Source organism: Corythoichthys intestinalis, chromosome 3, assembly GCF_030265065.1.
Source record: "Corythoichthys intestinalis isolate RoL2023-P3 chromosome 3, ASM3026506v1, whole genome shotgun sequence".
Lineage (NCBI taxonomy): Eukaryota > Metazoa > Chordata > Actinopteri > Syngnathiformes > Syngnathidae > Corythoichthys > Corythoichthys intestinalis.
This window is the reverse complement of record NC_080397.1, coordinates 59,415,462-59,443,093: the sequence shown is the minus strand read 5'-3', so window position 1 is coordinate 59,443,093 and position 27,632 is coordinate 59,415,462. Positions and strand designations below refer to the sequence as shown.

Below are 27,632 nucleotides of genomic sequence, written 5' to 3'. Positions count from 1 at the left end.
AACACTCTGGTGCGCACCAGTAACTATCTGGTGCGCACGAGAAGCAATCTTTCGAGTACCAGAAATAATCTGCTGAGCCCCAGAAACAATCTGGTGAGCACCACAAACAATCTGGTGCGCAGGAGGAACAATCTGGTGCGTACTAGTAACTAACTGGTACACACGAGAAAGAATCTGTTCTACACCAGTAACTATCTGGTGCGCACCAGTAACTATCTGGTGCGCATCAGAAACAATCTGGTGCGCACGAAGAATAATCTGGTGCGTGCTAGAAACACTCTGGTGCGCACCAGTAACTATCTGGTGCGCACGAGAAGCAATCTTTCGAGTACCAGAAATAATCTGCTGAGCCCCAGAAACAATCTGGTGAGCACCACAAACAATCTGGTGCGCAGGAGGAACAATCTGGTGCGTACTAGTAACTAACTGGTACACACGAGAAAGAATCTGTTCTACACCAGTAACTATCTGGTGCGCACCAATAACTATCTGGTGCGCGCGAGGAACAATCTGGTCCGCACGAGGAACAATCTGGTCCACACCAGTAACTAGCTGGTGCGCAGGAGGAACAATCTGGTGCATACTAGAAACAATCTGGTGCGCACCACTAACTGTTTGACACGCACAAAGTGCAACCTTGTGAGCGCCAAAAACAATCTGGTGCGCACGAAGAACTATCTGGTGTACAGGAGGAACAATCTAGTGCGCACGAGGAACAATCTGGTCCACACCAGTAACTATCTGGTGCGCATCAGTAACTGTCTGGTGACCAGGAGGAACTATGTGCTGCGCAGGAGGAACAATCTGGTGCGTACTAGAAACAATCTGGTGCGCACAAGGAACAATCTGGTCCACACCAGTAACTAGCTGGTGCGCAGGAGGAACAATCTGGTGCATACTAGAAACAATCTGGTGCGCACCACTAACTGTTAGACACGCACAAAGTGCAACCTTGTGAGCACCAAAAACAATCTGGTGCGCACGAAGAACTATCTGGTGCACAGGAGGAACAATCTAGTGCGCACGAGGAACAATCTGGTCCACACCAGTAACTATCTGGTGCGCACCAGTAACTAACTGGTACGCAGGAGGAACAATCTGGTGCGCACCAGTAACTATCTGGTGTGCACCAGTCACTATCTGGCACGCACGAGGAGCAACATTGTGAGCACCAGAAACAATCTGGTGAGCATGAAAAACTATCTGGTGCACATGAGGAACAATCTAGTGCTCACGAGGAACAATCTGGTGCGCACCAGTAACAGTAACTAGCTGGTGCGCACAAGAAACCATCTGGTGCGCACTAGAAGCAATCTGGTGCGCACAAGGAACTCTCTCAAGCGCATCAATAACTAGCTGGTGCGCACGAGGAACAATCTGGTGCGCACGAGGAACAACCTGGTGCGCACGATGAACAATCTGGTGCGCACCAGTAACAGTAACTAGCTGGTGCGCACAAGAAACCATCTGGTAAACATTAGCATTATATAGCATTTAAGTTAGTGGACCTTTGCTATGCAAGTTAGCCAATTGTTGCATTGTTGCAATTAGCTAATTTTCATAACCAATTGTTGCATTGTTGCAATTGGGTAAATTTCATAGCAAACGTCGGCTAGCTTAAATGCTAGATAATGCTCATGTTTACCAGATAGTTTCTGGAGCGCACCAGATTGTTTCTGGTCACACACTACATCACACAGATCACTCGCCGACTCATCCGAAGAAAACAACGACAAATCCTACTGAAATAATACATTAGCTTGCGCTAAATTTAGTGTTCGATTCGTTCCGTACGTTTCAAAGTCGCTCGCTCTATCCAACCGGCCGTTGCTCCTTACCTCGCCCACCTCTCCTACCTCTCCTTAGCTGGCGCCTCCCTCGGCCATTTATGAAAAATTTTCACATTACAGTCGTGACCTATCAATGGTTCCTGGGATATGTAGTTTTTCGTGGTGCTTTCGGTTTTGAAAAACAAGAACTAATGGAAATATGGACATACTACACATGATCCATGCAGCGTTTTCATTTATTCAAGTGACATTATCTCCCGTTTTACTTGGTCGACCGACTCCATGTTTGTCACGATACGCGGGTAGTGTGGACCCAAATGCAGGGAAAGGGAGGCGAGACAGATGAACCATGCAAAAATGGTTTAATTAGAGCAATCAAAAAACAAAGTGCAAAACAAATGCTGTGATGATCCAAAGAAAGTACAGAGGCAAACAAAACTGTTGCTAACAAAAGACTGGGTATCAAAAACTTACTGAGGAACACAAGGGCTTGAAGGGCAAAAACTGCGGAGAACAAACGCTGACGAGCACAGGGGCATTGACATTGATAATGACGCAACAAGGAGTGAAAAGAAACTGGGAGCTTATATACGTACACACACAGACAAGGGGTAACGACACAACGAGGAACAGGTGAGCACAGGAGGATGCAGTTTGGAGGATACACTAGGAGCAGGTACAACAGGTGAAATCAATGGGCAATCACAGGGACAAGTCACACTAGGAGAAAACCAACACAAAACCTAACAATGTTAAAACGGGCGTGGACTTCAACTTCCGCACTATCAAATGAGACCAACTTGCGGCACGTTGATGTCATAATTACAGTGTGACGAGCCTTCAAAAATGATATGCGTAAACGTGTTAATTCAGTTTAACCTTTCTTTCTCCTCAGATCTCGTCCTTCAATGATCCAGATTTTCTCAAACACCTTGAGATGGCCATTAAATATGGATGCCCGTTCCTTTTCCAAGATGTGGATGAGTACATTGACCCTGTGATTGATCATGTCCTGCAGAAAAATTTGAAGGGAGCACAGGGCAGGCAGGTTATCATGCTAGGTGACAAAGAGGTGGACTATGATCCCAACTTCAGACTTTACCTCAACACTAAACTGGGAAACCCTAAATTTTCCCCATCTGTGTTCGGAAAAGCCATGGTTATCAACTATACTGGTAAGGCTATTTGTTTTGACAAGCACAATGTTCATGTCATCAGCTAACAGCTTTTTTTTTAATCAAACACTGCACATGTAGTGACGCTTAAAGGTCTGGAGGACCAGTTGCTCAGTGTTATAATGGGATTTGAGAAGAAGGAGCTGGAAGAGCAGCGTGAGCTTTTGATACAAGAGACGAGCGACAATAAGAAGTTGCTGAAAAACCTTGGTGAAACTCTGTTGAGGGAGCTGGCCACGTCCACGGGCAACATGTTGGATAACACAGAGCTGGTCTCCACATTAGAGGAAACCAAGTCCAAATCTAGTGAGGTCAGTTTGCCTAACACCAAATATGAGTCAATTGAACTTGGTCATCATATTTGACTTCAGAATTTTGTGATCATCAGGTATTTGAGAAACTTAAGTTGGCTGTCACAACATCAGTAGACATTGATGTCCTCCGAAACGCATACCGACCTGCTGCCAAGCGCGGTGCTATTTTATTCTTTGCACTGACGGAAATGGCTTTGGTTAACAGCATGTACCAGTATTCTCTCACCTCTTACCTGGAAGTGTTTGACTTTTCCCTGCAAAAGTCGGCACCAAACTGTGTTCTACCGGAAAGACTGAATAACATCATGAACAGTCTGACGTATAACGTTTATAATTATGTCTGTACAGGTATGAGTCAAACAAAGACTTCATAACATATTGACATGGGCGCAGGGCCAATCCGTACGGGGCCTTATTTAGCCCCGGCCATGCGTACACAAAAAGCTTTTTTCCGTTGAAAATTCTTGTTAATAAATGCTTAAATCACAGAATTCATTATAGATATGGACGTAAAACAGTCTTGATTCTTGGATAAAAGCAAAAAAAAAAAAAACAGGCCATTAGCAATTATTTTATGTAAATATGTCGAATGTGCTGCGAGTTAAGTCACTGTGGTCGCCCCCTTAGTACAACAAAGAGCTGAAAATTGGTTAGGTTAAAAGCAAAAAAAAAAAAAAAAAAACGTGCGGGTAGCATTTATTTTGCGTAAATATTGTGAACTATGAGGCTAGTCAGTTAGAAAAATTAGCCCCCGCCATGTGTACACAAAGAGCTTTTTCCATTGAAAATTCTTGTGAATAAATGCTTAATTCCCTGAATTCTTTTTGATATTGACATAAAAGTCATGATTTTTGGTTAAAAGCAAAAAAAAAAAAAAAAAAAGGCAGTTAGCATTTATTTTATGTAAATATGTCGAATGTGCTTCTAATTAAGTCACTGTGGTCGCCCCCTTAGTACAACAAAGAGCTGAAAATTGGTTAAAAGCAAAAAAAATAAAATAAAAAAAACAAACGTGCAGGGAGCATTTATTTTGCGTAAATATTGCGAACTATGAAGCTAGTCAGTTAAGAAAATTAGCCCCCGCCATGTGTACACAAAGAGCTTTTTTAGTTAAATCTAGTGAATAAATGCTTAAATCCCTGAATTCATATAGATATGGACGTAAAACAGTCTCGATTCTTGGTTAAAAGCAAAAAAAATGTGCAGGTAGCATTTATTTTGCGTAAATATTGCCAGCTATGAGGCTAGTCAGGAAAATTAGCCCCTGCCATGTGTACACAAATACCTTTTTGCGTTGAAAATTCTTGTGAATAAATGTTTAAATCACTGAATTCTTTCTAAATTTGGACGTAAAACAGTCTCGATTCTTGGTTAAAAGCAAAATTTAAAAAAAAACGTACAAGTAGCATTTATTTTGCGTAAATAATGCGAATTATGAAGCTAGTCCGTTAGGAAAATTATCCCCAACCATGTGTACACAAAGAGCTTTTTCCATTGAAAATTCTTGTGAATAAATGCTTAAATCACTGAATTCTTTATAGATATGGACGTTAACAGTCTCGATTCTTGGTTAAAAGCGAAAGAAAACATGCAGGTAGCATTTATTTTGCGTAAATATTGCGAACCATGAAGCTAGTTAGTTAGGAAAATTAGCCCCCGCCATGTGTACACATAGCTTTTTCTGTTAAATTCTTGTGAATAAAGGCTTAAATCCCTGAATTCTTGATAAATATGGATGTAAAACAGTCTTGATTATTGGTTAAAAGCAAAACAAAAAAGTGCAGGTACCATTTATTTTGCGTAAATATTGCGGACTATGAGGCTAGTCAGTTAGGAAAATTTGCCCCCGCCGTTTGTTTCAGGAAGAGCTATATCCATTGAAAATTCTTGTGAATAAATGCTGAAATCTCTAAATGCTTTCTAGATATGTATGTAAAACAGTCTCGATTCTTGGTTAAAAGCAAAAAAGAAACGTGCAGGTAGCATTTATTTTGCATAAATATTGCGAACTATGAAGCTAGTCAGTTAGGAAAATTGGCCCCCGCCATGTGTACACAAAGAGCTTTTTCCGTTGAAAATTCTTGTGAATAAATGCTTAAATCACTGAATTCTTTCTAAATATGGATGTAACAGTCTCGATTCTTGGTTAAAAGCAAAAAAAACGTGCAGGTAGCATTTATTTTGCGTAAATATTGCAAATTATGAAGCTAGTCAGGAAAATTAGCCCCCGCCATGTGTACACAAAGAGCTTTTTCCGTTAAATTCTTGTGAATAAATGCTTAAATCCCTGAATTCTTTATAGATATAAATGTAAAACAGTCTCGACTCTTGATTTAAAGCAAAAAAACGGGCAGTTGGCACGTTCTATGTAAATATTGCGAGGTATAATGCCAATGCTGCGGCGGCTAATTTCTCCTATTGATTTTTTTCCCACAACGTTTCAAAATGCATGCATGGTACGAAAAATATAATCATTACCTTGAATCCTCGAACAAATCACTCCTGAGACAATCCTTCCTGTTTGTATGCGGTACAGCTTTCGTACTGTTTGAAAAATCCGGCTTAAATCCGGCTTGGGCTTGACTGCGACCGACTACTAATCAATGAAGCGGAGTTTGGTACAGCCCCCTACAGGAAGGCGAGATGCAGTGAATGCCAAATGTGTTATGTCAATATATTACGAAGTCTACGGGTCAACTATTTGACTATTTAACTCTTTTTATTTCATTACTATTTCACATTATAATGAAGTACTTTTTATACACAGGTCTTTTTGAGAAACACAAGCTGCTCTTCTCATTCAACATGACGGTCAAGATTGAGCAGGCAGAAGGTCGTGTACCTCAGAAGGAACTGGATTTTTTCATTAAAGGTGATAAACATGAGGAACCACTATGTTGTGGTGCTGTGCAACACATTTAGCACCCATATTCACAATAGTCTTTCTTTATCTTTGCAAAGGTAATCTGTCCATGGAAAAGTGCACACGCAAAAAGACTTGCGACTGGCTTTCTGATCATAGCTGGGAAGACATAGTGAAACTGTCCGAGCTTTTCCCTGCGCAGTTTGACTCTTTGCCTGATGATGTTAGCAAGAATTCATCGGAGTGGAAATCAGTAAGTTACGTAAAGCAATGTGACAAATGGCCACCATCTTTTTGTAGAATTTTCTTAATTTGGTTTCAAATTCAATGTAATATTTACACCATTGTATGAAACCTGAATGATAGCTTGTTTCTGAACCAAGAGTGGTATTTACTAATCTTGCATATTTTATTCCCAAAAATTTCATGTGTGGTGCTCTTTGTTTCACCACTGTGTCTTGGTGTGCTTAGTTGTAGTATTTCTAAATATCTATGGAAATCAATATATATCCACAGCAAATTGTTAATTGATCTTTTCAAAAATGTTTTTAACATGCAGAGAGTATTCAAACAAATACAAACCTGCCTGACTGGTTTGGCCCTTCTTAAGTCAAGCTACTTTCTCTTTACATGCATATTCAGCCATTGGCTCAGGAGGGGGTTGGGCGAAACCTTCCTTGCAAACCTGCCTGACTGGTTTGGCCCTTCCTAAGTAAATTCCTAAGTCTTTCTTAAGGCATTTTTTAGTACGTTCTGCCTGTATGCATCTAAACAAAACAAGTTGAGAGCACACGGTAGTACTTTGGGTGTCAAATTTGCCTCATATAGACCCTACCCACCGACGTCACAAAATCACGTGCTCGCTGTATGGTTCCGCCCACTTGTCCGTCATTTTGTGTTTGTATTATCAATGGTCTCAATTGATCGAGCAATTTATAATGCATTTCATGGAAGACCCGGTGCTTTCGGATGCCGTAAACTCACTTGATGCGTTGCATAAAAGGCGTTATGTGGTAAAGCTTCAGTTTATCCATTCGCCAGATCCATATTTGATGCCTAAATCGATGTTTTTCCACCCGCTGTCTCCGCCGTATTTGCCTGACATCTGCTAGCTACCCTGAACTGTACAACTATCTTGTCCACACAAAATCAGCCTATTCTCACGAAAGTTTGAAAAACTTTAAGAGCTTGGAGGCTTATAAATACTTCGTTGCTGGTTGGTTGAAACAGGTCCTCGTCCACGAAAATTCGGCAGGAATCTACCTTGTGCTTGGAAAGGTGAGTTACGAAATTTTCAATTCAAAATCTTTTGTTATTGCTAACATCCACTGTCAAGTCTAATGTATTTCATGTCGTTTGTCAATGGAGTTAGGGCTTTTAATGTTTATATGGTTTAGCGATAGCACTCTCACTACATACATACGTGTATGTTGTCGGCGATTAGCCTAGCAATGATCTTAATTGTGGTTGTCAGCCCAAAACCCTCTAAATATATATTAAATGCATCTTACCAGATATAAAATGACTACTACATAATCTGTGGTAATCGTTTGGAGCCCAGTTTTCCCGTCGGATTGCAGCAGCCCATCTCGCTCTCTTCTCTCAGGGTCTCTCGGAATCCGGTAGAACTTCAAGTCTCTCCGTCTTCTCCGTCTATCTTCTCTGTTATTGCAACCGACCGCCACACACGCCTTCACCATTTTGATTATTAATGTTAACGAGCAGAAAAACACGTCGTAAATAGAAGGAATGTACGTAGCCGTAACAGGGAAACATGATGTGTTGACGGACAATTGGGCGGCACCAGTCAGGAGGAAGGAGTTGTGACGTCACGTGGGTAGGGTCTATACAGTAGGACGCTTCGCCGATGTAGACATTTTGGCAAAACGCTGGAACATACTGTATGTCCTCCACACCGTTCTCACCTTTTTAACCTCTGACCCATTTTCATGCCTGAATATTGCTTTATTTTACAATTTAAGGGCCATATGACACAATTAAAAATGGTATTTCCAAATGTTGTTTTTATTTATTCAGTTCGGACCCTTTTGGGATTTCATAAGACTACTTAGTATGACAGACACTTACTTAATTGACAAACTATCTGTCCTTTTATTTCTCCAAAGTGGTTTGATGTTGATGTACCAGAACAATCTCCGCTGCCAATGAAATATGACGAGAAGATGACGGCCTTTCAGAAGTTGCTACTGCTTCGCTGTTTCCGTGTTGACAGAGTCTACAGAGCCATCACCAACTATGTCACTGTCACAATGGGGGAGAGGTGTCCTTCTGTTTATTTTATTTTATCAATTTAAACACTAGAAGAAAAGACTCAGCTACTGTTTTTTATCGCTTTAATCGGGGTAACTTGCAGTTTTGGTCAATCATTTTTCATGTCTTTCTTCACAGATATGTTCAACCTCCCGTGATCTGTTTAGACGTTATCTATGAGCAAAGCACTCCATTCTCCCCCATTGTCTTCATCCTGAGCCCCGGCTCTGATCCTGGTGCTGACCTAATGAAACTGGCTGAAAAGACTGGCTTTGGAGGCAAGTTTAAGTTCCTCGCTATGGGTCAAGGCCAGCAAAAGGTACCGTAGTTTTATCTACTTTACCGCTCATCCATAGACTTCATAATTGTATTGACGGTACAGATTCCCCAGACACTGCGGCACGCCTTTTCGTTTCGTCGTTATTTGCAGTTGGTCTTAGTTCTTTTCAAACACATGCAGCGACCCAACGCCGGATTTAGGTCGAAAAAGTACTAAAGCTGTACCGCATAAAAACAGGAAGGATTGTCTCAGGAGTGATTTGTTCGAGGTAATTATTATATTTTTCATAATATGAATGCATTTTGAAATGTGAATAAATCAATGGGAGGAATTAGCCGCATCGGCGTTATACTTTGCAATATTTACGTAAAATAACTGCTAACTGCCCATTTTTTTGCTTTTGACCAAGAATCGAGACTGTTTTATGTCCATATCTACAAAGAATTCAGGGAGTTAAGCATTTATTCACAAGAATTTTCAACGCAAAAAGCTATTTGTTGTGCTAAGGCGGACGCCGCATTGGCTAAAAGACTAGCATCACATTCAACATATTTACAGAGAATAAATGCTAACTGCCCGGTTTTTTTTGCTCTTAACCAAGAATTAAGACTTTTTACGTCGATATCTATAAAGAATTCAGGGATTTAAGCATTTTAGAGCTGAAACGAGTACTCGAGCAACTCGAGTAACTCGAGTTTAAAAACTGATCCGAGTAATTTTATTCACCTCGAGTAATCGTTTATTTTGACAGCTCTAAGCATCACGTTTTGCTCGGACTACTTTTAATGCGGGACAACGCGCTGTCACGTGCGGAGAGGAAGAAGGAAAAAAAAAAACTTACTTTAGCCAACAGCCGCCACAAACGACGCCGACGTTGCTAAATACTAGCCCGCACGATGCTACGTTGGTACAGGTAGCTTCTGATACGTCTCATAGAGATCACATGTATGTTGAACTAGATGCAAATGACAGACTCGGCCGCGTCTGGGCAGCGTTAGTAAACAGCCGCCATCTTAAAGCAGTAGAGCGCTAAGCGCTAATAAAGAGCGCTAAGCGCTAATAAATAAGATTAACGTTACTGTCGCTACTAGCTCACGTAACGTTAGCCCTGCGGAGGGCTAGGTTTCAATTAATTATGACCACTGTCGATGCGTGGCTAACGTGTCTTACATACAGGCTTTAACATGACATAGCATTGTGGAGTGATGAGGGAGTAAAATAAAAACTTAATCATGCTAACTATCAATTTTAGCTCAGTAGTCATTGCTGGATAAAACACCAAGTAGCACTGGTCCCTAATGTGCTCCAATACAGCCTGTATCATACATTTATTTTGAACACTGCAAAAACTCAAAATCCTATCAGGACTTACAGTTTAGACAAACTTAAAACTTAACTAGAACTTAAAAATGGCTTGACACAAAGAGAAATTCAATTGAAACATGTGGGAAAAAATCCTAACTTTTAAGTGATGTGTGTTATCAAGCGCAACGGCATTTTTAGGTAAGATATATATATATATATATATATATATATATATATATATATATATATATATATATATATATATATATATATATTTTTTTTTTTTTTTTAAATAAGATCTAAAAGTTTTTTGAGTGAAATCAGTGAATTAGTCTTTTTTTTAAATTCTAGTTACATCTGAGATGCAATTGTTGGCTGTTTTCAACAATATACATCGAAAATAAAGACATTGATTGACTGAAAATGGTTCAAGATTAGATGAAATGTCTTGTTTTCTCATGTAGATTTATAATTGCTCTTCACCAAAAATATATTTGTTTTATCCGATTACTCGATTAATCGATAGAATTTTCAGTCGATTACTCGATTACTAAAATATTCGATAGCTGCAGCCCTAAATCATTTATTCACAAGCATTTATTCACAAGAATTTTAAACACAAAAAGCTCTTTGTTGTGCTATGGGGGCCGCCACATTGGCTAACAGACTAGCATCACATTCGACATATTTACAGAGAATAAATGCTAACATTCCCCGTTTTTTTTGGGGGGGGGGTTTTTTTGCTTTCAACCAAGAGTCGAGACTTTTTACGCCCATATACAGTGGGGCAAATAAGTATTTAGTCAGCCACTAATTGTGCAAGTTCTCCCACTTGAAAATATTAGAGAGGCCTGTAATTGTCAACATGGGTAAACCTCAACCATTAGAGACAGAATGTGGAAAAAAAACAGAAGATCACATTGTTTGATTTTTAAAGAATTTATTTGCAAATCATGGTGGAAAATAAGTATTGACCAAATACCAAAAGTTCATCTCAATACTTTGTTATGTACCCTTTGTTGGCAATAACGGAGCCCAAATGTTTTCTGTCACTCTTCACAAGCTTTTCACACACTGTTGCTGGTATTTTAATCCATTCCTCCATGCAGATCTCCTCTAGAGCAGTGATGTTTTGGGGCTGTCGTTGGGCAACATGGACTTTCAACTCCCTTCACAGATTTTCTATCTGGAGACTGGCTAGGCCACTCCAGGACCTTGAAATAGTTCTTACGAAGCCACTCCTTTGTTGCCCTCGCTGTGTGTTTGGGGAGATTGTCATGCTGAAAGACCCAGCCACGTCTCATCTTCAATGCCCTTGCTGATGGAAGGAGATTTTCACTCAAAATCTCTCGATAATAGCCCCATTGATTCTTTCCTTTACACAGATCAGTCGTCCTGGTCCGTATGCAGAAAAACAGCCCCAAAGCATGATGTTTCCACCTCCATGCTTCACAGTGGGTATGGTGCAATTCAGTATTCTTTTTCCTCCAAACGCGAGAACCTGTGTTTCTACCAAAAAGGTTCTATTTTGGTTTCATCTGACCATAACACATTCTCCCAGTCCTCTTCTGGATCATCCAAATGCTCTCTAGCGAACCGCAGAAGGGCCTGGACGTGTACTTTCTTCAGCAGCGGGACATGTCTGGCAGTGCAGGATTTGAGTCCCTGGCGGCGCATTGTGTGCCTTTGTTACTGTAGTCCCAGCTCTCTGTAGGTCATCCACTAGGTCCCCCCGTGTGGTTCTGGTATTTTTGCTCACCGTTCTTGTTATCATTTTGATGCCACGGGGTGAGGAGGGAGTTGAAAGTCTGTGTTGCCCAGCGACAGCCCCAAAACATCACTGCTCTAGAGGAGATGTGCATGGAGGAATGGGCCAAAATACCAGCAAAAGTGTGTGAAAAGCTTGTGAAGGGTCACAGAAAACGTTTGGCCTCTGTTATTGCAAACAAAGGGTACATAAAGTATTGAGGTGAATTTTTGGTATTGACCAAATACTTATTTTCCACCATGATTTGCAAATAAATTCTTTAAAAATCAAACAATGTAATTTTCTGTTTTTTTTTTCCACATTCTGTCTCTCATGGTTGAGGTTTACCCATGTTGAAAATTACAGGCCTCTCTAATATTTTCAAGTGGGAGAACTTGGACAATTAGTGGTTGACTAAATACTTATTTACCTCACTGTAAATAGCTCTTTGTCTGTGTTTCCACTCTTTCAGCTTTGACGGCGATAGGCCCCCTATGAATCGGCACCGCGATTGTCAATACATTATGAAGTCTATGGCTCATCACTCTGAGAGGGATTTATCGTATATGAAATGGCAATCAGCAATAACTGACCTAAGAACTTGCACCTTTATCTAAAGCAGTGGTTCTTAACCTGGGTTCGACCGAACCTCAGGGATTCGGTGAGTTAGTCTAAGGGGTTCGGCGAAGGTAAAGAAATGCGGCGCCCTATTTTCGTAAGCCGATTAAATCTTGGCAAAGTGGCCTTGTAGACCAGGTTTTTGGACTGGTTTTCTCCCAGTTTACAGACCTAATCCATTTCTTTTGACTGCTAGTCCTCGATCTGATGGGAGGAGGAACCGGTTTGCTCAGTGGAAGGTTGACTCGCCCTTGGCATGAACGAATACAAAAGACCAATGGGCAGCGTGGTCTCAAACTTGACTTATTTATAGTACATGCTGTCAAAATGAGAAGAATTTTGATTGGGAATTTGCAAAATGATTAGCTCGCTTGCTGAGATTTGATTTGTTTTTTGAATTTGAAAAAAAATTGCTGTATTATCTATTCCGAAGGGTTCGGTACCTTGAGCAAGGTTAAGAACCACTGTTCGAAAACCTTGCCAACCAAAATGGAATGAAAAAAAATATTAAATGACTGTTCTTTCAAAGGTGGCATTGCATCTTCTGGAGCTGGCAGCAAATCGTGGTCAGTGGTTGATGCTCCAGAACTGCCACCTGCTGGTGAAATGGTTAAAAGAGCTGGAGAAGTGCATAGAGAGGATCACCAAACCTCACCCCAACTTTCGCCTGTGGTTGACAACCAACCCTATTGATGACTTTCCCATAGGCATTCTTCAAAAGTCTCTAAAGGTGATATAACCAAATCTCTTTTGTTTCAATTCCAGGTAGTCCCCGAGTTACGACGTACCCAACTCACGCGATTTTGACTTTACACCGCCAAGGTTTCGTCCGCCATTTTGTCTCCAGTGTTTTTTGTTTTAGTCGCATAAACAGTACCTTATTGTACCTCAGAGTATCTTATTTTTTACTTCACTTTATCAATATGACATGTTCTGTTCTTACTAAACGTGAAGTAGTTCAGCTGTACAGACAGTAAACAAGGCCATTGTGCTTTTTGAAGCTTTCTACTTCCTTCACTTTTGACAATTTGAAAGCTGAAATATACACACGCACACTTATGTTCAAACAATGAAACACTAGACACAAAGCAACTGGTTTTCCAAACGTCCATCTAGTCTGATCAATATGTAATTTTAGTAGACTGAATTAGCCAAATTTGCCAAACAAAAGTCCGCTAGCTTAAATGCTACGAATGCTAACGTATTTATAATTCTCATAGCAAATTGCTCACACGTAACTCCCCAAACTGTAGCTGTGAACTCAATTACAAATGCAGACAAAATAAATAGCTGAAACAACTTACAGCCTTATGTGGGCCAAACCAGAGCGGAGCTATCCTTAATCCATGTCAGATGTTTGAGTCTGATTCTTAAGGCTGATTTATGCTTCTGCGTAGCGGCAACGGCGGACCTACGCCGTTAACGCAGACCTGATTTACGACCCTACGCTGTAGCCTGATGTGCAACTCCAAAAAATCCTGACAACAGGTCAACGTTGAAGGATTGTAATTGGTCTGCTCGGAACGTTGTTTCCGGTTCAGCACAACAACACCGCCTTTTTCAAAGATTCGCAATCGTCTTCTGTGTCACCTACGCTTCAAAGTGGGTATTAACAACATTTGTTGTGCAATATTGATGAGCTGCAGCTGCAAATACACACGTTCCATCTCCGTTGCCATTGCTGTCAATGACCGGAGGAAAACTAAAGGAATTCGACAAGAGTCCCCCAAAACCGTACAAAGACAGAGCCACACCCCTCTAGTGGCATGGCAGTGAATTACAGAGCAACACCCTCCCTTGACCCGGAACTTTGAATGCGCAATGACTCCGCCCTCACAGGAACACAGAAGCATAAATCAGTCTTTAGTACGGCTGTCAAACTATTAAATTTTTTAATCGAGTTAATCACAGCTTAAAAATGTATTAATCACAATTAATCGCAATTCAAACCATCTATAAAATATGACATATTTTTCTGTAAATTATTGTTGGAATGGAAAGATAAGACACAAGACGGATATATACATTCAACATACTGTACATAAGTACTGTAGTTGTTTATTATAACAATAAATCAACAAGATGGCGTTAACATTATTAAAATTCTGTTAAAGCGATCCATGGATAGAAAGACTTGTAGTTCTTAAAAGATAAATGTGAGTAAGTTATAGATATTTTATATTAAAACCCCTCTTAATGTTTTCGTTTTAATGAAATTTGTAAAACTTTCAATCAAAAAATAAACTAGTAGCTCGCCATTGTTGATGTCAATAATTACACAATTCTCATGGTGCTTAAAACCATGAAATCAGTCGCACCAAAGCGCAATCAGAGGGAGACAAAAAACACAAGTAACAAGTGGCCATGACACTGCTGTCATTTTAATGTTTGAACGGGGCATGTGCGTTAATTGCGTCAAATATTTTAACGTGATTAATTAAAAAAATTAATTACCGCCCGTTAACGCGGTAATTTTGACAGCCCTAGTCTTTAGTCATATAAGGCAACAGTCCAGCCAGACCCTACGCTGCCACCTGAGGGGTGTGTATCCTCCATCATTAAACAAAATACAATACTATTGGATAGTTATTTGTAGGGGTACTTAAAGGGTTAATTCCGACTTACGCAGAAATTCAGGTTACGTCGCCAGCATAGGAACGGAACTCGTTCATAACCCGAAGACTACCTGTACTTGAAACATAAATTTCCATCCCTACCTACACACTGTACTTCGAAGTTATACTTACAGTAAAGCCATTAGACAATACAGTGTATCACAAAAGTGAGTACACCCCTCGCATTTCTGCAGATATTTAAGTTTATCTTTTCATGGGACAACGCTGACAAAATGACACTTTGACACAATGAAAAGTAGTCTGTGTGCAGCTTATATAATAGTTAATTTATTTTCCCTTCAAAATAACTCAAAATATAGCCATTAATATCCAGTGTTGTCACAGATTACTTGAAAAAGTAATTTAATTACTGATTATGCCTAAAAAAAGTAATTTAGTTACTTTACTGATTACTTCATTATCAAAGTAACTAAGTTACTTTAAAAGTAATCTATCAGTTACTTTTTACCCATTTTTCTCCCTTTGCCGCCTAAACATAAGAATGACAACAGAAAAATGTCATCACATGTAATTGACTTTCCGATGATTGAATTTAAAGGGGAATATCAGAATTTCGCACTAGCTTAGCCACTCCGGAGCCCTGAAACTAACAAATATCTGACAAACTGCTTGGAATTTGTTGAAATCAACTCCACCGACCAATTAAACCCCGCTAACTCTAAGATTAAGCGTAATGTCAAAACTTCTGAATTTCGGGTTATGGTTAACAGCATATCAGTGCCAATGTAAAACAATGCAAACTGACGGCACAATAATCAACAACACACAAGTGGATTGTACAGTGCAATAAACACAAAGGTGGTGGCAAGCGCGGATGCGCGTGCAGCCGTGCACATTAACAACCCGGAAGTACTCCTCTCAACACACACGCGGTCAATTTGGCCACAAAACGTGGCAGCAACTAAGCACTTCACACTCACTCGGACTTACAACACATCCCACAGATGCCAAACGAACACAACACCTCACGGCATAAATGTGCAACACGCATATGATGTAAACAAAGCTTGCCAACTTGGAGCGATGACTGCCCGTCATTGCTACGGCAAAACTACGAAACGGCCGCGCATGAAGGGGGTCCAACCTTTTGCTGATACCCTCCAGAATGAAGGAAAAATACTCACCTTCATTCATGGATATCCACAGATCAACATTCTCTTGCAACGTCTCAACACATGCCGCGAATGTCCACCCGCCTCAAGTCCCACAACACGTGAAGCGAGACCAAAACAGGAAATAGCTAAGAGGTTGTCATGGAAACACGTACCGGGAACCTTTTATTTTAGCATTTTCTATTCAAAATGCTCTTCATACATGACTACAATATTCTTCATTCTACATACGTTATGAGGCAATGAAAAAATAGTAACGCAGAGACACTAAGGAAACTAACTTTAATCAGATTACTGGTGTAGAAAAATGAACGTGTTAGATTACTCGTTACTGAAAAAAGTAATCAGATTACAGTAACGCGTTACTAACTAACACGTTACTGACAACACTGTTAATATCTAACCTCTGGCAACAAAAGTGAGTACACCCCTCAGAAACGACATCCCTAAGTGTCCAAATTGAGTACTGCTTGTCATTTTCCCTCCAAAATGTCATGTGACTCGTTAGTGTTTCTAGGTCCAGGTGTGTATAGGTGTGTTCAAATTTGTAGTGCAGCTCTCACACTCTCTCATACTGGTCACTTAAAGTTCCATCAAGCCACCACGTGGCAAAGAACTCTCTGAGGATCTTATAAGACGTATTGTTGCGCTACAAGAAGATTGCCACACCCTGAAACTAAGGTGCAGCACAGTCGCTAAGATCACCCAGCGTTTTAAAAGAGCAGAGTCCACTCAGAAGAGGCCTCGGGTTGGTCGTCGAAAGAAGCTGCGCGCACGTGCTGAGCGTCACGTCCAAATGCTTTCTTTGAAAGCTCGTCGCAGGAGTGCTGTCACCATTGCTGCAGAGATTGAAGAGGTGGGGGGTCAGCCTGTTAGTGCTCAGACCATACGCCGCCCTCTACATCAACTTGGTGTGCATGGCCGTCACCCCTGGAGGAAGCCTCTTCTGAAGACTGTACACAATGAAGGAATTTGGCCCCCGCGCCAAGCCACGGACACAGCGCCAGCCGAACGAAATGCTGTTCTGCTGGCACCGCTCCTGCAAGCCAACCGGTGGGGGCCAAGTTCCACTCGTTCACTCCCCCCTTTGTACTGACTCCATGTTTCAAAAGTTTGAAGAAGGCTCACCGAAAACAGGTTGACAATTTATTCGTCGACAGTGGTCAAAAACAAGGCAAAAACAGACGACGGGAGGCAGTGTTGGATCCAATGTCGGCAAAACATGGCTACATAGAAATGTTCCCGAGCAGCGACTGTTGTTATCTAAGTGTTCAGTTCTTTTTGAAAGCTGCGGTGGAGTGGGCCGGGCTGAAAGTGTGGCTGGGTGTTGTCTTGGGATCATCCCTCTGTGGCAGGTCAGGTTCGTGCGTCATCCTTCGTGGTTGGGATGTGGTTCCCACGGCGACCAACGCAGGTCTTGACATCCAAGCCGCTCGCGCTATCAAGTTGTTATCCTGGTTGGGCGGCCGATTAGGGATGTCCCGATCCAGGTTTTTGCACTTCCGATTCGATACCGATACTGGCCGATACCGATACCGGCCTATCTGAGCATCTGTTAAAGTTTAGTTATTTAGCCTCCTTACTTAGTTGTCAGACTCATGTTGAAAAAGGTTTTAGTACTCTTGATAACAACTAGCCAGCTGAATTAGGTGAGTTTGAATAACACACAACGGTTGGTAACAAGAAACTGACCTGTTTATTCAGTGACAAACACAAAACTTTATAAATAACAAACAGAAATGGCATAGTCAGTCAGTAAAACGTGCAAATAATATTGTAAACTGTCTTAAAAAAACAAAACACACAAACAACCTCAGTGGAAAATCCCACAAACCCCCCAAGCTACTAGATGCTATTAATGTTTCGTGCATTAGTTACAAAAATTGTATAAAAAGCCTCTCAGGTTTAAATAAACGACTATTTCAGTATCAAGTGAACATTTTAAAATAGTAAATAAAATACTCAAGTCTCCATTCTGTATCAGTAGCTTTAAACTACATTCAATTCATTTAATTTTGCGAATCAACTGTTAAAGTTGTTAAAATTGCTGCCATTATTCCATAGTTTCCCTTCTGTCTACTTTCGACATGTGAAAGTTTTAAAACTGTTTTGAAGATAGATTCAAGTCATGATTTTGCCGATTTAGGAGTATTTTAGATAAAAAGTTAATTAGGTTCGCTTGGAAGGTTCACAACAGCCTACTAGGGAAGTCTCCTGCTTTAAGATAGCGGCTGTTTACTAACGCAACTAGTTTTCAATACTTCAATGCATCTAGTTCTATATACATATGATATCTATTATCTACAGTAAAACGATGTTGACGTCGTTTGTAGCAGCTGTCAGCAGCAGTCAGGTATTCTTGTGGTTTTTATCCAGTGGCATGAGTTGAGCTAAAGCCGTGAGTTGAGCATTGGCATTACCCGGGTCTATGACAAGCATGATGTTTACTCTCGGGACGCAATGCGGTCCGTTTCTCATTGCGTCCTGAAGTCCGCGCTGTGTATTAGTTCCGCTTTACTTGACATATTTCAATAATTGGAATTTGGATGTTTGTGAATCGTTCTCGAATCTTCCACGGCCGAATCGCTCAAGGATGTAATGACGGCTGGGCATGTTGTACCGTGGTTCGAAGTGTTGGATGGTGCGTCTTTACTCACGAGAGATAATGGCTCGTCATCCAGAATTAATTCTTCGGCAATGACTCTTGTTATTCCCTCGGCTTTCGGACTGTTGAGTGCCACGCATTTGTCACGCATTTGTCACGCATAGCAAAAGTTTATGCCAGTGTTAGTTGCGTAGGACCTTTCTTTTTGTCTTCGGTTTTCTTAACATACTTCTTGTATTGTTTGTGGTGGTATTTCGCTAAATACTTGATTAGGTTGGTTGTATTAAAATTTCTTACAGCTTTACCACCACGCTTGACTTTATTGTGGCATATGTTGCACTCTGCCTCTTCGTCTTCGTCTTCGCCTTCCTTTAAGGTGAAATGATCCCACACAGCTGACATTTTTACCAATAAAGTCTCTCGGTAAATTGGAAGACGGTAATGTAAATGTAGTGTGTTGAAGGTGTGCCGTAAAATACGGACCGGAGTTTAGGGAAACCGAAGCAAAAACTGGAATGGATTATGTAAATCGGTGCGCTGCAAAAAAATTTTAAAAAACTGGATCCGAAGTCTGGATCGGAATTTTTCCGTGTTGGCCGATCCGATACCGATGCACTTTTTTTTTGCCCATGTCGGCATCCGATCCGAGCCGATGCTACTTGTTTTAGGACAGAGCGCCCTGCTCTTTGTCCTGGAGTGCCCGCGAGAACTGAGAACTGATTGCTAGAGTTGGTGCGTCAATCTTGCTCATGACGCGTTGGGCTTCTGTAATAAGATGGCGTTGTGTATCTTTTATGCCCTCTGTTCTGCTTTGTTTCATTAAACTATTGTATAAGTGGTATTTATTTTATATTAGGTGTGTTAGAGTAATGCAAACAGTCCTACCGGAAATCTGAGAAACAATACTATTCCCTGATTGAATATATTAAGTGTGTTAGAGTGATGCAAACAGTTATATGGTGTGTGCGAGAAAGGTAACTATTCCCTTCAACAAGAAAGCCCGCAAACAGTTTGCTAAAGACATGTCAACAAAGCACATGGATTACTGGAACCATGTCCTATGGTCTGATGAGATGAAGATTCATTTATTTGGTTCCGATCGTGTCAAGCATCTGTGGCGGCGACCAGGTGAAGAGTAGACAGATAAGTGTGTCATGCCTACAGTCAAGCAAGGTGGTGGGAATGTCATGGTCTGGGGCTGCATAATTGCTGCGGGTGTTGTAGAGTTACATTCCATTGAGGGAAACATGAACTCCAACATGTACTGTGAAATACTGCAGCAGAGCATGATCCCCTCCCTTCAGAAACTGGGTCGCAGGGCAATGTTCCAGCATGACAATGACCCCAAACACACCTCCAAGATGAATACTGCTTTACAGAAGAGGCTGAGGGTAAAGGCATTGGACTGGCCAAGCATGTCTCCAGACTCGAACCCAATAGAACATCTATGGGGGATCCTCAAGTAGAAGGTGGAGGTGCGCAAAGTCTCAAATATCCGGCAGCTCCGCAACGTCGTCGTGGAGCAGCAACCTGTGAAGCTATGGTCAACTCCATGCCTAGGAGAGTAAAGGCAGTTCTGGATAATAGTGGTGGCCACACAAAATATTGACAGTTGACATGTTGTACTGTCTGTTAATATTGACAACTTTCACTTAGGGGTGTACTCACTTTTGTTGCCAGGGGTTTAGATATTAATGGCTATGTTTTGAGTTATTATGAGGGGAAAATACATTACCTCTACTATATAAGCTGCACACAGACTACTTTTCATTGTGTCAAAGTGTCATTTTGTCAGTGTTATCCCATGAAAAGATATACTTAAATATCTGCAGAAATGCGAGGGGTGTACTCACTTTTGTAATACATTGTATATGACGATGTGCTGTTGCAGGTTGTCACTGAGGCTCCCAATGGCATCAAACTCAACATGAGAGCCACCTACTCTAAAATCTCCCATGAAATGATGGCTGGATGCCCACACCCTGCCTTTTGTAGTCTGGTCTATGTGCTGTCTTTCTTCCACGCTGTGGTGCAAGAGAGGCGCAAGTATGGTAAAATTGGCTGGAATGTCCCCTATGACTTCAGCGAATCTGATTTCTCGGTAAATGGTATTAAAAATGAATTGGACTTGTCGGAACTGGGTTGAATTGCCTCAGTATTGAAATTGTGCCTAACAGGTGTGTTTGGAGATCTTGAACACCTACCTGACCAAAGCTCACAAACAAAGAGGGAACAGCATTCCTTGGAGAAGTATCAAGTACCTAATAGGCGAGGTAAAGAAAAACTTACTAAATATATACGTATATATTTTTTTGTATATTATACTATAAATGTTTACACTTCACAGGTGATGTACGGTGGACGAGTCATTGATAGTTTTGACCGCAGGATCCTCAATGTCTACATGGATGAGTATTTTGGAGACTTCCTCTTTTATGACTTTTGCCAGTTTCACTTTTTCAAAAACAATGATGTACACTACAAAATTCCACCAAACGGACCAAAGGCAGTATACACGGGTAAGCATTTATTTGCATTGTTCTAGATAACCTAAAGCAGGGGTTAATTTGAGCCGGATCATGCCGGAACAAGATCCGGCACCTCTTGATTTTGGCCTCCCTGTGTTCCTGGACTTATTTGGGCAGATCCGGCACCTCTCGTGCATAGAAAATAAAAATAATGATAAAAAAACGTTGGGAAAGAAGGAGAGGCGTTTTTTATGGCTTTCTCAACTTTATTGTGGCAACAATAAGAAAACAATAAACAAAATAACAGCGGACTGCCGTCACATTCGACCGCAAACTTTTGCTTCTCGCCCGTCTCCCCCTCGCTTCCTACTGCTCACAGATCTCCAGTCCCAGCGTCTCTTAAATGTCTTGTTTTGAGCTTTTTGTTGACAAAGGTATCGAACACACGACGTGTTGACAACTTTCTTTATTAACACATGGAGCTAACAGCACGAATACAGCTTGGGGCTCTCGCCAGGCTGTGCCTCACGTTGTGTGCACTTCAGCGTGCCTCGGAAAACAGAATATTCCACATAGTTACGGACATTACAGTATGAAATAAAATAAGAATATGCATAAATTCATTTACAGAACAAATCCCAATAATTGCATGTTGTTTATAAAAATTTAACGTCATTTGAAAGAGTCGGAGATTTGTTGATGCACTGAAAAGCTGGACCAACAAATCACGCCCCTGACATAAGAAACACAGGAACACAGACTCACTCCCCTTTTTTTCAATCCAAACTCAAAACTCACCTGTTCAGACTCGCATATCCATAATAATCCCTGATTTCTTTATGTTTTACTGTTCTGCAAATTATTTTCATACATTAGTATTCTTATTGTTTTGAACGTTTTATACTTATTTTTACTCTTTGTAGTCTTTGTCTAATTGTTTTTTAAATGAGAAAGGCGCTTTCAAATAAAATGTGTTATTAATATTGTTATCGTTATCATAAGAAGGAAAAAAAACTTTTGAAATTTGCGGCATCTGGGGAGCAAGCAGCCAGGATCAAATGGTTTTTCAAAAAGAAAGAAGATGGTTCAAAATGAGTCAGAAAAGCACAAAAAAAAAGTCCCTCAGCATGGCAAGTGGACATTTGCGTTTTGTTTTCAGCACCGTTTTCTGTGTATGTTCCGGGCCCTGTGACCGTGTCGTCATCCCTGCGCTGTCATATGTACTTTGCGTTCCGGCACCTTATGATTTACAAATTAGGCACTGACCTAAGGGCACTTTCATATTAGACCAGTGGTTCTTTACCCGGGTTCAATCGAACCCAAGGGTGAGTAAATCTATGGGGTTTGGCGAATGTAAAGAAACCAAAGCTCTATTTTCGTATGCTGATTAAATCTAGGCAAAGTGGCTTTTTAAACCAGCTTTTGGACTGGTTTGCTCCAAATTTACAGGCTTAATCCCTCTCTTTTAACTGCTAGTCCTCGATCTGATGGGAGGAGGATCTGGTTTGCTCAGTCGAAGGTTGACTCGCACTTGGTATGAGGGAATACAACAGACCAAAGGGCAGCGTGGTCTCAAATTTTGACCTGCTTATAAAAAATGCATAGAGTAGAATTTTGAATGGAGATTTGCTATATTAGTAGCTTGCTGGCTTACATATCTCGGTCCATGCCACCAGGATGGATGCAGCGCTAAATTCTGCTTGCCGTGCAATCACTGGCTGCTTGAAGCCTACAAAGGTTGATGACCTATACCTACTTAGTGAGATTGCTCCACCAAGCATCCGGAAGAAAGTTGCATCCCAGAAGGAAAAGCTGAGACAAGAGACTGACACTGGCCACCAACGCTACAATCATGAGCCAACAGTAAAAAGGCTAAAGTCAAGGCACAGCTTCCTGCTGTTGGAGGCAGTCTTTCAGGTCCTCTGCGTGTTCGTTTTCAGGTGGGACGGCTAGACTGGATTGCAAAATAAAGACTGGAGGCAAGAGATCAATACTGTGCAGTTTTAATTTCAGAAATTTCTGGGTGCATTCAATGACAGAACAAAAGTTGTGTAGAGAAATGCACGCTAAACAGATGGCTCGGCCTTGCTTGTACAAATAAGGAGGTGTGTCTGTAACGTTTGGTGATTATGTCATGAGTCTTGCTGGTTGGCATAACAATTTTGAACCATTGTTGTGATGTTTTGGTCAAACAAACCCCAACGCTACTCTCTCGTCGTTAAAAAACAATGGCACCTAGCTCCGCCTCGACTTTCAATCACTTGTCGTGACGTCGCCGCCCCATTCGGCTGTTTCCGGAACACTTTCGGTAATGTTCGTCATTTTCGATCTATTTTCGATAATTGCTCATTAATGTGATTGATTTTTTTGTGAACTTTATCAATATTTGTTATCTTGGCGCATAACGCTTCTATTGATGTCTCACACCCCCTTTGCCGCAACATCCCCTTTAAGAGAGTGATAAAAAAAAAAAAAAAAAGTACAGTTTAACATGTAAAAATAATGCTATGCTACATTACGTGCAGTGTCACAGCACCACACTGTAAAGCTCCACGCTCCTTCCCCTCCCAGGAAGGAGGTATTTCCTCTTCTATTTGCCCAATCAATGAGTCCGCCTTTCATCCACGAGATGCTACTCGGAAAGTTCGGTTGGCGCAGTGGGAGTGCTGAACTTTTTCAACAACTAATTTTCAACTGTTGCTGCGAAGTAGTTCCCCAACCGGACCCTAGTCCTCTTAGGCTACGTTCATACTACAGGTCTTAATGCACGAATCCAATTTTTTCGTGTTTTTCCGACTCGAGTGAGGCATTAACTTGACGGTCTGAACGTGACAAGTCGCATAGAACGGGACCATTTCAAATCCGATCTGGGTCACTTTCGTATGTGGTCTAAATCCGATCTGGGCCACATTTTTCCAGACTGTCGCGGCGGTCTGTACTGTCCAGTCTCGCAAATCGGATTTCATGCAGCAATTACGTCATCAAATAGCGATAGAGTCGTTACCGTAGCGATGCACCTGTGCGTTATTAGCGCCTAGCTTGCAGTAAACACGGCTTTTGGGGAAGGGCTGGGCTTCACAACAGTCATAAAAAATAAAAATGGGTTGAGGATAAGCCTGAGAATGCTCAGTTTTCTCTGTTACAAGTGAGCAATATTTCAACATTGCTTACACGGCCGAGAGAGAGTCGGGGCAAACTGCCCGTGTGTGACGTGCACGGACAGTGCGTGCATGCTATCGATCCATATAAACTTTGAATTAGGGCTGTCAAAGGATTAAAATTTTTAATCGAGTTAATTACAGCTTAAAAATTAATTAATCATAATTAATCGCAATTCAAACCATCTATAAAATATGCCATATTTTTCTGTAAATTCTATATATATTCTGTAAAATAAATTGTTGGAATGGAAAGATAAGACACAAGATGGATATATACATTCAACATTTCACTCTACTGTCATTTAGTCTGTCTATGCTGTCCTCACTCCGAAGCGTGTACTTTTTCCAAAGCCAGACAGCTAGTGAACGACGCCTTAATAATCAGACTTCTTCCTTTTTCATCTGATTTATTAATAAAATGGCCTCAAACCATTGTCCTCTATAGACCGTCGTAAAACTACAAAAAAAAAAAGTACACAAGCATTGCATTAGCAACAACGTTAGCTTAGCACGCTATACAGTTTCACTAAACATGAACAAAAAGCGTCTCATACAAAAAATATAACATTTCGCTTACTAACATAATATGTACATTCTTTACAATGACCATACTTACGGACAAATCTTGTCCAAGGATCATATAAGCACAACATTACAACGTAGGCGTCAGCCCGAGACGTCCTGCAGCCATATTGAACTGGCAAGAAAACAAAAAACCATGTCGCAAAGCGACCACAAGAGTTCGCTTTTACACAGCACAAAAAGTCTAGCTGTAAAACTTACCAAAAGGCAGAATACTGTCTGAGCGGGACATGTGCGTTAATTGCGTCAAAAATTTTAACGTGATTAATTAAAAAAAAATTAATTACCGCGCGTTAACGCGATAATTTTGACAGCCCTACTTTGAATATAAGCCTAAACGGGGATTATTTATGTTTGTTATTTGTGTCCTCCTTTTGAAAAGCAAAATATGATATCCCTGGAATGACGGATGACGTGTGTCATTTGTTTTGATGCTTCTGCGCATGCGGTTCTTCTTGCTTAGCGCGTGTCGGACTGCGAATTAGTGCGCATGCGTAATACTTGAACGGTCTCAATGGATAAAGGCAGTCTGAACGGGCACGCCCAAAAAACGGATATGAGAAAAAATCGGATTCGTGCATTAAGACCTGTAGTATGAACTAGGGCTGGGCGATATGGCCTTAAGTACGTATCACGATAAATTGAGCAGATTTACCTCGATAACGATAAATGACGATAAATTCGCCCAAGCAAACTGTTATATAATTTGAAAATTTGAATCAATGCATGGAATACAAATTAACAGTTTCTCGTTAAATTTATTTACCAGCTTTCAATTTAACAATTGCACATGCAGTCTAAACATTAAGTATTTAAAAAAATCTTGGAAAACAATAAGAATTCTTGTGTGAACATTTATAACAGCTTGTATGACTTGAAAAATATCATCACTTGAATTTCATTAAATTCATTCCGCATTGTTATACACTAGATAGTGGCATACGTTTAGATATTTAGAATAGATACAAATACGACACATTCACTCGCCCCCCAGAAATTATACTTAATTAAAAAATAAAATGTTTCACAAACCTTTCCTTTCTTTTATTCGGCTCAATTATTTACATCTCATGATTTTGGAAATCCTTACAGTATTCAATAAATAATATTCCTGTTCCCAAGCACTGTGCTTACTGTACTGTAAATTTTTACAAAAAATAAACAATACATAGTTACTCCCCGTCATCTAGGACGAGCCACTTACAAGACTAGCACTGTCGTGTATTACAAATACTGCTTTGAACACATCTTCACAGATAAGCAATGACACAGGCTTAAAGAGGTCAACTTTAATGGTGTAAATCACACTTAATGACGACACGATCTCCTGGTTGAAATAGACGACATCCACTTAATTCCATTGAAGATACTGTATGTAATGCTGAGGCAATTTGTCAACTTTACTTTTAAAAAGAAACGTGCACTATTTATCCAGTAGATGGGGCTCTTGCAGTGTGTCAAACAGTGATTCAATTTAGGGCAATTGTCTTAAAAGTGGTTCATTGTTTCAGAAAGCCTCGGTTTTTCCATCCCTATCTGGAACCCGTCAAGAGTTTACTTAATGTCGGGTGAAAGTTTGGCGAAGCTAACTTAAGCCCGACTTCATCCCGTTTACTTGTAGCGTTAGCCGCTAGCGTTAGCAGCTAGCGTTAGCCTACTGGGCTTCTGTTTGATTGGCTTCCTGAAAACCATGTGACTCCAAACGTAAGCACACTGTCTACTTTCTTAAAGGGGAATGAACATAGCCGAACAACAGAGTCAGAGCGGGATGAAAAGACTATATTTTCTTCTTTTATTAAATTACCGAATTTACCGACATGGTCAGAATTACGTCGGTCATCGTGAAGAATTTCGGTAACGGTAAATTTTCGGTTAACCGCCCTGCTCTAGTATGAACGTAGCCTAAGTCCAGTGTGAAAGCGCCCTTGCGAAACGAAGCGGACTGTCTGAGAAAAACAACTCTGCTCCGTTTAAAACGACCAAACAGTGTGAAAGCGCCCTTAGTTTTAGGACCTCAGCAATGTTTACTGGTTACAGATGAAATTGAGTCTCTGCCATTGGCAAACACCCCGGAGGTGATGGGCCTTCATTCCAATGCAGAGATAGGATACAACACACAAGCGGCTAAAGACATGTGGTTGCATCTGATAGACCTGCAACCTCAGACAGGTATGATGGCTCAGATCTCAATTGTGTTATCTATTGCTCCTTGCTATTTCACCACCACTTCTGTCTTCCCCAGGTGAGTCTAGTGGAAGCATCAGCAGAGATGAATACATCACTCAAGTGGCCCAGGACATTCAGAACAGATTGCCTGCAATATTTGACCTGGATGTTATCCGTAAGAAATTTGGTGTTGAGATCTCGCCAACATCTGTAGTGCTTCTCCAAGAACTGGGGCGCTTCAACAAGCTATTGGTCCGCATGAAGCGAGCTCTGGCTGAGCTTCAAAGGGTGAGAAAGAAGCACGCACAGTTGGTACTTACCGTGGTTTTGATGGACTGGTGTGTGTAGGCCTTGGCTGGGGAAGTGGGCATGAGCAGTGAGTTGGATGAAGTTGCTCGGGCCCTTTTCAATGGCAAGATTCCTAATATTTGGAAGAAGTTGGCACCTGACACGCTTAAGTCCCTGGGCAACTGGATGATACATTTCAAGAGGCGATTTGAGCAGTATAAATCATGGGTGAGGACGAATTTCGATGTTAT

At 40.9% G+C, this 27,632-nt stretch overlaps 1 protein-coding gene across 3 annotated transcripts in view; it reads left to right on the top strand.

Moving 5' to 3' along the window:
• Nucleotides 1-27,632, top strand: part of LOC130913269 (dynein axonemal heavy chain 10-like) — a 130,626-nt gene that overhangs the window by 96,904 nt on the left and 6,090 nt on the right. For all 3 annotated transcript variants that reach the window (XM_057831735.1, XM_057831736.1, XM_057831734.1), the window contains 14 exons: nucleotides 2,686-2,965; nucleotides 3,047-3,276; nucleotides 3,354-3,627; nucleotides 6,047-6,151; nucleotides 6,241-6,395; nucleotides 8,269-8,423; nucleotides 8,552-8,732; nucleotides 12,893-13,093; nucleotides 20,608-20,817; nucleotides 20,894-20,989; nucleotides 21,064-21,235; nucleotides 26,965-27,096; nucleotides 27,170-27,381; nucleotides 27,442-27,609. In XM_057831735.1, the coding sequence (XP_057687718.1) occupies nucleotides 2,686-2,965; nucleotides 3,047-3,276; nucleotides 3,354-3,627; nucleotides 6,047-6,151; nucleotides 6,241-6,395; nucleotides 8,269-8,423; nucleotides 8,552-8,732; nucleotides 12,893-13,093; nucleotides 20,608-20,817; nucleotides 20,894-20,989; nucleotides 21,064-21,235; nucleotides 26,965-27,096; nucleotides 27,170-27,381; nucleotides 27,442-27,609 (2,571 nt within the window). The remainder of the gene's footprint in view (nucleotides 1-2,685; nucleotides 2,966-3,046; nucleotides 3,277-3,353; nucleotides 3,628-6,046; nucleotides 6,152-6,240; nucleotides 6,396-8,268; nucleotides 8,424-8,551; nucleotides 8,733-12,892; nucleotides 13,094-20,607; nucleotides 20,818-20,893; nucleotides 20,990-21,063; nucleotides 21,236-26,964; nucleotides 27,097-27,169; nucleotides 27,382-27,441; nucleotides 27,610-27,632) is intronic.